Genomic DNA, 14602 nt, shown 5'->3' with positions numbered 1-14602 from the left:
AAGAAGTTACCTAAAGTACAAAAATTAATTCATTTTCTAATCAGTTGATCTACGTAGGAATAGACTTTAAATTCTTCTTCCAATATCATCCCTTGACAACAATATTGAACGGTCCCTATAACGGGTTAAAGGTTACAAAGTTCAAAGGTTACCGTGGTTTGCATACTAGCATTTCTTGCAAGGCTGTGACATATTCGTGAGGTATAATTGGGTATTTTCTCTGATTATTCCGGTTTTAGTGGCAGAAAGGGTGAGCAGTCTTGTAGGGTAATCTTATCTGTATTTTCTGTCACCCGTTTTATCGAAATAGGCCGCGAATTCGAACAAAAAATGGCTACAGACGACAGAGGCGATCGTAGACCAGTGCGGGTTTGGGTGGACGGATGTTTCGACATGGCGCACTTTGGCCACGCGAACGCTCTCCGCCAGGCCAAGAAGATGGGAGACTATCTGGTGGTGGGGATCCACTCGGATGAGGAGATCACCAAGCACAAGGGCCCGCCCGTCATGACGGAACAGGAGAGGTACAAGATGGTGGGAGCCATCAAATGGGTGGACGAGGTATGTGCGTGTGTGGGGAGGGGGGCAGAAACATCCTGTCAGTAGTGCAAAAATATCTTGATTTGCCAGGATGTGGCAAAAAATTTATTGACGGAAACATCGTGTAAAATAGTGTAAAAATCATGTTGATAGGAACTTCCTGTTAGGAACATACTGTCAATTTAATATTTATTTATTAAAGTCAAATTATACTTATAGTCATTCAATTCAATAGTGCCAAACAATTCTCATTGACAGGAACATCCTGTCAATTGTGCCCCCAAAACTCCCTATTGACAAGGACATCTTGTCCCATCATATCAACAGGAATGTCCCGTCAATATTGCCCCCTAATTGTTATTGAGAGGAACATCCTGTCAATAGTGCCAAGAAAATTCTTATTAACAGGAGCATCCTGTCAAAAGTGACAAAACATTCTTATTGACAGGAAAATCCTGTCAATTGTATGTGTCATAATTTTGTAGATACAAGCATCCTGTCAATAGCCTCACCCTTCATGTTATAAGTATTTAGTTGAACGAAACATGGTCAGGCAAATATAGACTGTAAATGATTGTAACTGTAAGTGGTACGTGCATATATAAGTGGTACGTGCATATATAGTTACTTTGTTTTCCTGTGTATACAATATACTATCAACATTTTGTAGTCTGGTGAGTTATATGTAAGTGAGATTCCACATAATCTCGCATATAGCAACTCACCCAACATGCTCTGTAGGGAGTGGCCCTGGACAGCAGAGTTTATGTATCGCAACTACTGACTTTGCAGTTCGCAAATTCTCAATCTTTTGGTACTAAATATGCAAAAAAAAATAAATTTGACTCAATCCCAATGTTTGTGTCTTTCAGGTTGTGGAGGGTTCCCCATATGTCACCACCCTGGAAACTATGGACAAATACAACTGTGACTTCTGTGTCCATGGTGACGACATCACCATGACAGCAGACGGACAGGACACCTACGCGGAGGTGAAGAACTGCGGGCGCTACAAGGAGTGTCGGCGCACGGCTGGCATCTCCACGACAGATATGGTTGGTCGGATGCTGCTGCTGACCAAGACGCATCACGATCGGGAACACGAGACCCATCCCCCGAGGAAACAGGTAGGTTCTTTCTTTAGTTCAATTTCGGGTATAATGTTCCTTATGGGGTAAGAATGTGTGTGTGTACATGTATGTGTGAGTATCTGAGTCAGTTTAGATTTGAGTGCATTTGTATATACATGTTGCATATGGATGTGAGGGAGGGCCAGTGAAAAGAAAATTGGGGCATATGATATAAAAGTCACAATCTTCCCAATAAAACTCTTTTTGGAGATCATGTAAGTGAGCATGTATTTTTGTGTTGGCATGTGTATTTGTGTGTGGTGTATTCTTTTTTCTTCTTCTGCCATGCAGTTCCTTTCATGACTGCTAGGAGGCGTTAGTAGACTAGGCAAACAAACACTGCTTCAAACTTCTCCTAATCTTGAAGCCCATGCTGTTGTAATTCACAGACGACTTCTTTGATAACAGTTTACATGCCTTGTACAACTGTGTCCTAGTTAAAACTCATGTTTTGTTGGGGCGTTAATGTGACTAAGTTTTTTCCCTCTTTTTGGTGACACCTCCGGGGTGAGCCTAATTGTATAGTATTGTGTGTGTGAAGTCTGACTGTAGGCAGATTCCTGGGAGGGAAGAATCCTGCATTTTTTTGAAAATATTGCTTTTCTAGTGCTCTGAGTCCTGGAGAGTTACAAAGTCAGACATGAAGAAAGTATTCCACAATAGTTGTCTGCGTAGAATATGTAACATCTACTGGCCAAATAAAATCAGTAATGAAGAACAGTATAGAAAAACGAACACAAGAAAGTTGTCTACTGAAATTGCCATCAGAAGACTGGAGTGGTTGGGCCATGTTCTGCGCATGTCGGATGACCGTATTCCCAAAGTTGCTCTACATTGGGCCCCTGAGGGGAAGAGAAAACGGGGACGTCCTAAAACTACATGGAGACGTACTGTGGCTAAAGACCTAGCGGCCATTGGGATCCCCTGGGATGCTGCTCAGCCCCTAGCACAGAACAGTTGCTTTTCTAGACTGTTTTCATGTCTTTGACTTTATTTGGATCCACATTTATCTTACCTAACAGGTAGAGGAGCTGGGTACCGGACACGAGGCCCGCAGCCCTTGGACGGGGGTCTCCCAGTTCCTCCCGACGACGCAGAAGATCGCCCAGTTCTCCGAGGGCGGGGCCAACCCCCAGCCTGGCGACCGCATCGTGTACGTCTCCGGAGCCTTCGACCTCTTCCACGTGGGGCACCTTGACTTCCTACAGAAGGCTCGACAGGAGGGCGACTACCTCATCGTGGGGCTCCACACCGACCCCGTGGTCAACTGGTACAAGGGCTCCAACCACCCCATCATGAATATTCATGAGCGGACCCTGTGCGTGCTCGCCTGCAGGTACGTGTCGGAGGTGGTCATCGGCGCCCCCTACACCGTGACAAAGGAACTGATGGATCATTTTAGCGTCGACGTGGTCGTCCACGGGAGGACGCCCTACCCTCCCGATCGGGACGGAAGCGACCCCTACAGGGTCCCGAAAGAACTGGAGAAGTTTAAGCGCATCGACAGTGACAACGACATGACGACCTCCAAGATCATCAAGAGGATCATCAGTAACAGACTTAACTTTGAGGCAAGGAATAAAGCTAAAGAAGAGAAGGAGATTCGGGCTTTTGAAAACCTGCAGAAGCAGATGGCATCTGGAGAGTGTTTTCTCGAGGAAGCATAATTATGTTATTATAGTGCTTCCTGATTTTGATCCTTTCTTGATGCTTTTTTGAAAATTAGTCCATAGTGGTTTGATTGTATGGATGACATCCTCTGGGAACCCCCAAACTGATGCGAGTGTGCTAATAGAAAAAAGTTTGGCCAAAAAAAAGGTTGCCTGTAAGTTCAGAAAGGTTGAACAAATGTCTGAGCATGCTATGGTTGAAAGCTTTTTTTAAACGGTCAAAAATATATGTACAGAGACGTCATCCATATGATCAAATCAACATGGCCTTATAACCAATTCAATGTATGAGGGCATTGCTTGCAAGGTACTCGTAGTCTGCTATTCAGCAAATAGGAGCTGGCAAACATCATTTTACATATTTTCATAAAAACAGAATACTTTTGCATAATGGATAATATTTAATATTGAATGGTCTGGGCATACAGGTCTTTCTTTTGTGACACATTAAATGAATAATGTTTCTTATGATGTTTTAAGATTATTATGTTGCAGTGAATTGTTTGATATTTCTGTACCTACTAAGTAGTTAGATTTGTTTGCAGTGAATTAAAAGTCTTGGCAGTTGCTTTTATTACCAGTCTGAGAATAGTTTTAGATTCATGACATTATATAGGAAATATTTTCCCATTGAAGAATGTTATTCAGCATAATATAAATTTCATGTTTTAACAGTTAATGCTTTGGCTATCATGTTTATGTGATTACTAGTAGATTATTGATATCTTGCTATATTGTTACAGTGTTAGTAAAATCATATACTAGTATTTATGATGATGATTCTACAAATTAAATGTATTTTAGAGAAAAACAGAGTGACAAAAGTTTTTATTTTTCCATCATCCATTAATGCATGCTTCAAAAGCAAAATGATAGGCAACCCTCAAATTTACACATATCATTATTTACCTAATATAGAGTCTGGGTGAAGGGATGTGCTTTGTTGAAGAAACAAGCTTTTGCAAAAAGCAGCAGGTTTCTCCTACTGCAGTCCTACTGATAATCGCTAGATGCCGCTGTGTCATTGCTCCATTAGCTGTCATATTCCCGCGAGATTTGACGAGACTTGACGGCTGTCGCCATGACGACCACCAGCACCAATGTCCGCCATGATGGAAAGGGAAGAAAGGTTTGAAAAGTTGGGGCTAGTTACTTGGACGTAAAAACCAGTGTCTTTTAGGACTGACGACTCCGTTTTATATGATACACAGGTACGTAAAGATATTATTCAAATGTTTAGAAATTCTCTAACGCCACAGTTTCTGTTAAACTGAAAAAAGAAGGCCCAAACCTCGATGTATATGATGTGCTCGAAATAGAATCGTCTTAGAGTCAGACTTATTTGTTAGAGCCAGAACAGCTGTTCGAAATTGTTAATAACTTGTAGACAAATCCCAGATAAAGGTATTACCATTTACCACCAAGTTTTCGAACGATGTAAAAGGTATACTACGGTATGTCGGTTTTAGCTCAGTGTCTAAAAATTGTCAACAAGTCAATATGTCTTTAAGGTTCTTCCATAATTTGTGACACTTTTAACATAATGTTATGAAGTTTGCTGGGTATTAACTAACATGGAGACGTTGTATATAATCGATAACATCTTTTGGCAAATAGATTTCTTCTTAAGATACTGTAATATAAGTATAGTGGAACTGTTACTAAATTAGCTAGGATCCTACATGAATTTAATTCAAGTGCATTATTTTGAATCACTATGAAGTTTTCTTTGTTGGTCATTGCGCCATCTAGTATTTTGGTGTTGGTTTCCTTTTTGTAAAGTCTAATGTATTTATAGCCAAATATGTATTGTACCTCTTGTGAAGAAATGAACACAATTTGATGTTCTATTTGCATTAAAAATTCATCTGTGATGGATTTACTTCTTGTTGTTGTCCTTGTTTAATGTCTAATTTTCCGCTAATGTCTTCTTCATACATCATTTTGTGATTTTGGTCATATCCGCCTAATACATAGTAAACGAAGATACTGAATGTTATTTCCATTCAAATAAAACGTCTTACCAACAAGATTTCGGTCAGTATAAATATCACCCAAAGCAAATACTGTACAGTATGTCAGACTAGCAAAAAGTTTAACAAAAATTAATTTCATATTCAGATAGTGTTGTCACTTCATTGCAGAGAATCTAAATCATAATTCCTTTCCAGGATTTTCTAGATTGCAGTAACCATGGCCACTTTACCAGCCATTTCCCCGAACCAGGGGATCTACATGGGGGGTGCCAGTATACCACAGCGGCGCATGCCCAGCCCGCCCAAGGGGAGGGCCCCCAAACCTACCCTCAAACCAGTGAAGAGAGTTCAGGGCACGAAGGACAGAGATATGCTGATGAAACAACAGAACCTGCGAGTTCAACAACCAGAATTGGACAAGTTAGAGACAGCAAGGTAAGGACTTTTATTCCAACTTGATAATATCATTACATGCCATGTACTGCATGTTAAAAAAAAAAAAATTCTGTTCTTGTTGGCAAATATGATTAGGACTTGGTACATTGATTCAATGATTGAATCAGTGCGCATCTCTCTACTAAAAAGCTGGGAAAGTTGTGCCAAAGTATTCTCCAAGAAGAGGTTGGGTCACGGAGATAGCAGTACCCCAGGTAGTCAGGATTTTTTTACTGGACCAAGCCGGTTAAAGAGACTACTATTTCCTCCCTGACCCAAACCCTGCTTGAAAAAATATTGTTACTGCAGGGCTCGAATTAACCACTTGCCCACCCCTGCCGCGCAAGTAGTTTCCTCTGTGCGCAAGTTGTTCAGTAAGTCAGGTTGCGCACGGCGCAACTTTATTTTTGGGTAAACAAAACCATCCTTAAGTTACAGGCCCTTTACTAAAAAGATATCAGAAAATGTACACCCTGTTTTGGGGATGAACGCCTTTGGTAAGCCCTAATTTTCAAAGTTCCAAATTTGCGGATTTCGGCCGCTATAGAGCCGCCATTTTAAATCTACCTTCAAGTCTCGCGCAAAATCTCGCACTAACTCACATCTCGCGAATTGTGAGAGTCGCACCCCATTGGCCAATTCGGCGTGACGTAGCGCGCCTGGGCGCTGCTATAGGTGGAATATCTGATGACCCATGCAACGCTGTGTTCATGGGAAAAATCACGCAGCAAGGCATGAAACTTCGACAATGTTAATACGAAAATTCATGGACTGCCTAACGTCCTTGCCGATAAGTACAATGAGATAATTGCTAAGCTAATTTGGAGAGAGTAACAACTTGGAAGTGGCGCAACCTGAAATGCTGATGGCGCAAGTTAGTTTTTGATTCAGGTTGCCGCCTGCGCAACCTGGCTAAAAAAAGTATTTCGAGGCCTGTACTGTAACTGCCAGTTTACACTTTTTATATATTATACAAGGAATAAAGAACGTAAGTCTCCCCTTCAATGTGTGCTGGCTTCTCGTCATGGTTGCGTCATCTCAGTGTACTAGCGTCCAAATTTGGGGTATTTAGGACTTGGAATGTCTAAAGGTTACTACTTCTCCCCCCTCCTGACAGATATCGTAACTCCTACAAACACAACCTGTGCCTGGAGATGCTGAGAGAAGGGTTCCACAAGTCCTTCACAGAGCTGTTCCAGCTGATGAAGAAGAGGAAGGATGAGAGGGAGGAGGCGGGGCCAGACTCGTTGCTATGGCAGGAGCCTCTGCTGGAGGACCAACCAGAGAAGCTGGACCAGATCAAACACTACCTGACGAGAGGAGAGGCTGCCAGGAGAATGGGTGAGTTTTACAAGTTTTTTTCAGTCACAGTTTGCACTAAGCAGGCTTAAGAGTAATCTTCAAGGAGATGTAGCATCTTTCGTGTACTTGCTTCGTATTTTTATATGCATTTCTTATGCATTTTTCACACTCCTTGTGTATTTGACATGTTGAAGCAATTATTATTCAGTGTTTCAGTGCCAACAAGCAGTTAAAACTGGAACTTCAGCTTACTTACACAGCAAACAGATATTATCACCCTGGGTACCATCCGGATAGTAGCTCGGTCTTATGTTCGCGTCTGCTATCCGTCTAGAGACCTTCAATTCAAACTGTTTGATGCTAACGTCAGTTAATGACCAAATCAAGGAAAGGGTTCTCATCATCATCGCGGGCTGCTTGCCCGGACCAAGTTCACCCTCTCCTTCCAGACTTCTCTGTCCTCCATAGCGTTCTTAAGGTCCTCCACCCAAAGCCCCACATCACATGCAAGTTGGTCTATGTATGTTAGTCTAGGACACCCAGCATGTGCATACCCGTGTGTTGGCTTCCACAGTATGAGTTCACTAGCAAGCTCAGCTTTGTTTCTAAAACAATGGCCGGCAAATCTGGTCCTACGCTCCCTGATGATGGTTGATATGGCAGGAATATTGCCATACAACTGTTCCTTGGTAGGATCCCGCAAGTGGACGGAGGGCTTTTCGGGTGTCGGAACACCTGTTCAAACGAGCGCTTAAATTTGTTCCATAATTTGCTTAAGTTTTGGGACCAATCAGCGCCTACGTCCAAAATTTGGACAATTCCAGACCTTAACATGGTCAAGGATCCCAGACAGAACAGCAGAGAAGCAACTGTATATAGTGTATAATGAACGTCAGAGCTAGAAGCGACTGTATAGAGTGCATAGGAGCCGGACTGAACTACTTTCTGGATGGTACCATGACCAACCTATTACTAATACTATTAGTGGATCCGAAATAATCCCGGTTGTACCATGCCATTGTCCCAGGTAATATGGAGGAGGTGTACCACTGTCAGTACCAGCTGGCCAAGTACTTCCAGAGTACCGGCGACACCTGGCTGTCTGACCACTTCTTCCAGGCCTGCCTGCAGACCAGCCTGTCGGTACGCGGAGACGGCAGGAGGAAAGAGGCCGAGGCCAACTGTAACATCGGTCTGGCGTACGAAGAGAGAGGTGAGCTTTTGTTTGTATTGGATTGATGTCGTGATGTCAGGTCTTCCATTACAAATACAATTATAGAAGACTCTGAGGTAATACTTTGCAGACATAAAAACAGCTTTCATGGCACTATTGTCGCTCTACTTGCGTTACAAGTGGTGATAAATCGTTTGTCAAAATTTGAACGTGCTTTAAGAACAGAATTTGCGTATGGAACACATTAAAAGTGAAAGTGATCTCGAACCAGTTTAGGCCAAAGAAGAGCTAATCTTCCACTGGTCGTGACAGAGAAAACAGTATGTACATGATTTACAGGTTCATTGTACTGTAGAAATTCCACTAGCTCTTTTCGACAAGCACAATGAACAGTGGACCATAACTTAATGTCCCATCATAAGGACTGTAGGCCTTTCTAATAACGTGCATTTTGAGTTAACAGCCGGGATTCAAACTCACTGCTTCTTGGTTCATAGGCAGGGCCACTAACCAATGGACTTGTTGGGGGAATTGGTTTATCACCTCGTGACACAATCTATTTCTATAGTCCACAGAAGGGTGAACTTCTCTAGTCTAATCTGTCTCTGGTCTATGATGAGTTTTACATAGCCTACCTATACTATAAACAATCATGGCCATGCTAGCCTCGTTTTGGTGCAATGACCCCGGAAAATCCCAAATTGCTGCCACAACTGGAATAAAGCATATTGTAGATTCAAGTTTTATTATGAAACCTCTCCACAGGAGAGTACGACAGAGCTGCACAGCACTTTGTCGAGTTCCACGAGCTGGCGTCCGGTCGGAACTGGAAGGACGCGAGCGGGAAGACGCTGGAAGCCTCGTCATGTGACCACTTGAGTCGGATCTACACGACCATCGCTGATCAGATGAAGGCTCAGGATCCGCAGGGCGCCATACAGTACCTCGCAAAGGCTTTCGAGATGGCAAAAGAAGGTGAGATGAGGCTTCTTCTTTCACTTAATGTTCAGGAATGAAGTCTAATATCTATTTTTGTAAAATTGAATGTACAGCTTTGAACAAATTATTTGGTCATTTATAGGAAAGCTACACACTACACATTTTGTAACCGTTTTGCTAATGTTTATGATTGTGATTTTATGTTGATAATGTTTACTGCAATGATTATATGTAACAGGTATAATTGTTCTCTCCCAGGGCTAGCCCTTGACAATAGTCTATGGCTAGTTGGGCAGCCCTGGCTGTCTGTAAACAGCCAAACAAATAAATAAACCAAATAAAAAGCTACACACTGAGACTTAGTAACATATTTTCTGAACTGTGATTGTGACGGTATAAAGTAGTTTCAATCATTGATGATTTTTGTTCAAAATGTTTTGAGAGAATAATTGAGACAATCCTATATTCAGTGTCTTTGTCATTGATCAAATTTAAAGATTTCAGCTATGAGATTTCAACTATGAGGGTTAAATGCAAAAGACAGTCTGACAATATTATTTTTTATTGTAATTTTCTATAGGTGGAGACAGTTACAAGGAAGGTCTGGCCAGTTACAGACTGGGGAAGGCTTACGAGAGTAGTGCGGACTCAGAGACAGCAATTCTGGTCAGATATAGTTTATTTATTGCTGTCAGACTATCTACAACAGTACTGTACATTAATTTTGTTAATTCTGACACTACTCTTCAGCTATTTTTATTTTGTTGTATTATGCTTTGAGACTAATATCTTTATATTTCCCATCCCATCCCACAGTACCTAAATGGCTACCTGGAGATCTGTAAAGCTAACGGAGATGACATGGGGTTTGGGCAGGCTTGTGAGGCCATCGCCAAGTCTTACGAGAGGTACTGTTTTATTTTTAACAATCCTAACAAAGTAACGATTCTTGTTGTACAGTTTTTTCGACTGGTTAAAAAGTTGAACAATATGTGGCTAATGTGTCTTAAGATATTGTGTAACTGAGTGTATAGTGTGGAGAAGAATCACAGTCTGAGTCAAAACTGCCAAAAAGACTACTAGTACTTGGGGGACCCATGAAATGTGTCAACGGGAAGAAATTATCTAACGAATCACGAAAGTGTAGTCACATTGGCCAGGTGGTCCTTGTGTAGCAACTATTCAATTGAATTAGGCAAATTTGAACCAGACACAAACCACTTTTGTCATAGTCATTGAGGGTTTTTCGCTAATTTACAAGAATGGCATTGTTTGTGTGCAAAATCCCCCACGAGAAAAGCACTTTTATAACTTCATCCATTACTGCCCTACAACTCTTAACAAATAAAAACTCTGTGTTTAAGTAATTTTGTATGATTCCCTCCTGAAACTGGAAATTTGGTACATCTATATCACATATATAGCAATAATGCCTCTGTCACTATGTCTCTATTATCATCATGATATATTGATACAAAAAAGTCATGTATGTTCATGTCATCATCTCTACAGCCAGGGAAAGATTGAAGAGTCCATCCAGTACCTGGAGGCGTTTGTGGATGTTGCAGAGAGAACCCACCAGGACACTGCACTGGTCAACGCCTGCAGCTGTCTGGGGGTCATCTATAACTCACTGGTAAGTGGAAAATTGATAAATCAGAACCCCTCAAAATATTTCTTTGCTGGAATTTTAATTCAAATCCCTGATCTGCTCCCTGTATTGAATGCTGTGGCATTGAAAGGACGAGTAGTGAAGCAAGTGGACACAAGATTGAGACTAAAATGAAACGAAAAATCAGAAAAGCCACAGTTAACGTCCATTTATCCTGCAAATGCTTAAACTTTAAAGCTGCTTATAATGTGTCAGGTCATAGGTTAGACTCCACATTTCTGGCTATACATTGAGCCCTTTGGAAATGCACTTTACACAACTCCACCCAGGTGTAAAAATCGATCCAGACTTCGGTACCGAGGAGGTAAAAGGTGGTGGAAGAATACTGTCCTTCTGTCTTGGGTCTGAAAATCTAATCCATCCGTCTCAAAAATGACATGAAACTGTTGAACATGTACTTTGAAATCCATACGAGGTAAGCTTCAAATGACATCTTTCACAAGGAAAATCAACAACACGGGCTCCCAAACTAGCCAGCACCCGTCCTTCAGTCTTTTGACGGAATTTAGTAGCTGGGGCCAGAAAAAAATTTTGCCCATTCCGTCCTCTGTGAGCAAAATTTGACCCTCAAGATGCAGAAAATAGCGTTTCAGAGGGTCTAGATTTCAAACTTTTCCATAGAAATGCTGTGGAAAATTAGCCATTAAAAATTGAGGGGATGGAAAATGATTTCTGGCTGGGTACAACCCTGGTGGGACGGGAAAACATTTCAAGCTGGAGACGGCCCTGGTCATGACTTTCTAATCTATCATCCCTCCAGGGCAAGTATGGCCACGCCTGTCAGTACTTCGGTAAGGCGTACGAAACAGCGCGGGAGCTGAACAACCCCGGGATGATGGCGGCAGCGCGGGTACAGTACGGGGTCTCCAACGCCCACCACAGACTGGAGGACTATGCGGGACACCTGCAAACTCCTATGAGATACCAGATGGAGAGAATGATCGAATGGAAGGACGTCAGATTTGACGAGTTCGACCAACCAATCAGAGAGAGAGGTGAGAAGTCCTTTTTCAAACATGTGCAAAGATCTTTACAATTCTGATATGTCAGAAACACAATGTACCAGGAAAATAAACATGTTCCATCAAAGTACACATGGAACCTTTTTAGAATCATACACAACCTGTTATACTTTGTTGAAGGTGAGACATTCAGGTAATAAGATAGGCCGAATAGCAATTAGATTTTGGAAACAATCATACATTTCAGGTTAGCATCCACTACCTTTTGTCAGTAACACTTTTGGAGAGCAGGTTTTAAAATGACATCATGGAAGCAGTCCGGTTTAACTTTGTCTCAGTATGATTCTAAGCTTATGAACTTTTAAGCTACAACAGGGTTGTAGCCAGCCTGAACTCATTTTCCATCCCCTCAATTTTGAATCCTATCAAGCTCCCTTCCTAGGGGGGTCTGGGGGCATGCTCCCCTGGAAAATTTTGAAATCTAGACCCTCTGAAACTCTGTTTCCTGCATTTTGAGGTGTAAACTTTGCTGGCAGACTAAGCTGTTCAATGGCATCTGTTTTGGTGAAAAATTACACAAATTCTATTATTTTTGTCCGTCACAGAGGACGGAGTGGGAAAAAATTTTTCCGGCCCCAGCTGCAAAATTCCGTCAAAGGACGGGAGGACGGAGCTACAATGTTTGTCTGACTCTGTCTTCTTTCCACAGCCCCCTTGGGTCACACAGCGAGTGAGGAGACGGCTACAAGCGAGGAGGACACACCGCGGGAAGTTTCGGAGCCCGAGCCCGTAGCGGAGACGGACGCCACAGCGGGAGAGGAAACAGCAGAGGGCGCAGACGAGCAAACGCCACAAGAAGAACCGGCCTCATAGGGAGGGGGGTCTTGTCATAATTTTCAACCCTGTTCATACCAGGATTTGCAAATTGAGATTGACCTTGATTCGCTGAATGTTCCTCGTTTGAACAGTCCAAATCCGGAATTAATCCTGATTCGCTGAGTTATCGTTAATTATACGGAGATTTGGCGTAATAGGGGAACATTTCTGTGTATGAGTGAATCCTGATTTGCGAATCCTGGTATAAACGAGGTCTTAAACATGGGTGGGGATTGGTGACAGGTATATTTCCATAGCAGACCACATACACTTTCAATTGGTAGTCTGCAGTTCATTGAAATACTCGAGACTGAATGACAGTGAATAAAGCAACTTCAAGAAATCATCCCTCTTTTCTTACAAACAATTTCTTTATTTTAGGAGAAATTGAATTAGGTGGCCAAATCAGAAAAAATCTGCAGTGTATTTTTGTCTTCTGTTCAACATGTACTGAGTCCTACACTTTCAGCATTCGATGATACTTGTATATATTTCTCAAAAATTTTATGTGAAGAAATACTTTGAATTCTTATTATATGATATCGTGCACCAGTATGTAAATATATTGTGACAGTATAGCGACATATTTTTTTGCATATCTGTATCATAGATTTTGACAGGCTACACAACTTGGTTGGGATATTTCAGTTTTGAGGTGGATAAAGAATAGGCATTAGTAGGCTGAATGCATGTTTCCAGACTACTGTGAATTATGATATATTAATAATTTTGATACTTTGTTTGGACAGCCATTAGGTGCCATAAAGCTTTGACAGCATGACTCACTGAAAAAATATTTTCTGCATGATCTTTGTTTGTCTCAGAAGCAAGTGTATTTTGTTAACTCTTGTCAAATAAATGTAGACTTGAACCCTTTTTTTCCTCTGGGATTTTATAAAAATTGTGATTATTGTGGCTGTAATAAGCACGGTCAAAGTTCCAAGTAAGCATGTGCAGCAATGGGAATTGTGGGTAAGATGAAGGGTCAAAGGTGAAGGCCCCTGACTTGTAAACAATACTTGTGTGGACTCATTGTCCAATTTGCATAACAATGTTTTGTTTATGTCTCATGGGCCTTGACCTTTGACATCTTACCCACAATTTCTCACTGCACAAGCATACTAGTACGTACTTGGAACGTTGAACCTCTTTCAAAAGGAATACGTAGAGATGCTAAGTAATAACATAACAATCCAAATATCTGACAGAGTCATGTAGCCACTCTCCCATTGGTCAAACCATTAATTGCCATGTTGTCATTGGGTGAACTGCTAATTGTGGTGGACAGCCATGATTGGTCTATTGGCAGCTGGGTCTAAGTAGCAGCTTATGTCATCAGAGCCTTCACTTTTGACTGTGTGAGAGGATATTGCCAAAGTGCCTTAGTAAAACATGAATTATCTACTTTGATAAAATATAGAGAAAATAAAATAAGAAGCATTGCAACAATTTGTTTCCTTGTGGTATTTTTTTCTCTTTTGAAAAAGTTACATGTACGCATCAATGAAAAAAAAAAAATTTATCCGTCTTAGAAGCCAAAATGTACAGACTCAGTCCCTGTGCATGTGGACCTTGAACCTTCGTATAAATTGTTATTTTATTACCCTCAGTCAGTCATGATGTCCGTACATACTTGAACTGCAATAAATACCAAGACCAGAGAATGCCTAGAACAAAACAAAACAAAAAACGGAAGTTCTGCTGCAGTATCAAGGTCACACACCAGGGGGCCCAAAATTGACATCTTCCCTTGAACCACTAATTATATATCCACTTTAATAACAAATATTACATTTATATCCATCCATAGGTTCTTAAGTCAGACCACCAATATCCGGAAACACAGACCCACACATAAACAGACCAAAAACTATACCTCAAATTTCCAAGATGGAGGTAAAAATCACATGCAATTGCAACTCCTTG

The 14602-nt window shown here is 41.4% G+C and overlaps 2 protein-coding genes across 2 annotated transcripts; both read left to right on the top strand.

The window, feature by feature from the left end:
• Positions 1–152: 152 nt before the first annotated feature.
• LOC118419847 (ethanolamine-phosphate cytidylyltransferase-like) lies at positions 153–4139 on the top strand. Its single transcript, XM_035826498.1, has 4 exons — positions 153–201; positions 311–561; positions 1413–1667; positions 2693–4139. The coding sequence occupies exons 2-4, from the start codon at positions 331–333 to the stop codon at positions 3335–3337; spliced, it is 1131 nt and encodes a 376-aa protein (XP_035682391.1). The 5' UTR covers positions 153–201; positions 311–330; the 3' UTR covers positions 3338–4139.
• A 172-nt stretch (positions 4140–4311) lies between these two features.
• Positions 4312–14083, top strand: LOC118419840 (tetratricopeptide repeat protein 29-like). The gene is made up of 10 exons (XM_035826463.1): positions 4312–4551; positions 5513–5751; positions 6869–7092; positions 8081–8266; positions 8993–9202; positions 9747–9832; positions 9983–10074; positions 10679–10802; positions 11599–11833; positions 12510–14083. The coding sequence occupies exons 2-10, from the start codon at positions 5534–5536 to the stop codon at positions 12671–12673; spliced, it is 1539 nt and encodes a 512-aa protein (XP_035682356.1). The 5' UTR covers positions 4312–4551; positions 5513–5533; the 3' UTR covers positions 12674–14083.
• The last annotated feature ends 519 nt before the right edge of the window (positions 14084–14602 follow it).

Source organism: Branchiostoma floridae, chromosome 7, assembly GCF_000003815.2.
Source record: "Branchiostoma floridae strain S238N-H82 chromosome 7, Bfl_VNyyK, whole genome shotgun sequence".
NCBI classification, from domain to species: domain Eukaryota; kingdom Metazoa; phylum Chordata; class Leptocardii; order Amphioxiformes; family Branchiostomatidae; genus Branchiostoma; species Branchiostoma floridae.
This window is presented reverse-complemented; position numbering and strand designations above follow the sequence as displayed.

Bases quoted from the DNA above. Each gene is read 5' to 3' on its own strand.
- LOC118419847 (XM_035826498.1), top strand. From the start codon at position 331: ATGGCTACAGACGACAGAGGCGATCGTAGACCAGTGCGGGTTTGGGTG. The intron at 562-1,412 runs GTATGTGCGTGT...TGTGTCTTTCAG, and splicing joins CCATCAAATGGGTGGACGAG to GTTGTGGAGGGTTCCCCATA. The intron at 1,668-2,692 runs GTAGGTTCTTTC...CTTACCTAACAG, and splicing joins CCCATCCCCCGAGGAAACAG to GTAGAGGAGCTGGGTACCGG.
- LOC118419840 (XM_035826463.1), top strand. From the start codon at position 5,534: ATGGCCACTTTACCAGCCATTTCCCCGAACCAGGGGATCTACATGGGG. The intron at 10,803-11,598 runs GTAAGTGGAAAA...TCATCCCTCCAG, and splicing joins GGGTCATCTATAACTCACTG to GGCAAGTATGGCCACGCCTG. The intron at 11,834-12,509 runs GTGAGAAGTCCT...TTCTTTCCACAG, and splicing joins CCAACCAATCAGAGAGAGAG to CCCCCTTGGGTCACACAGCG.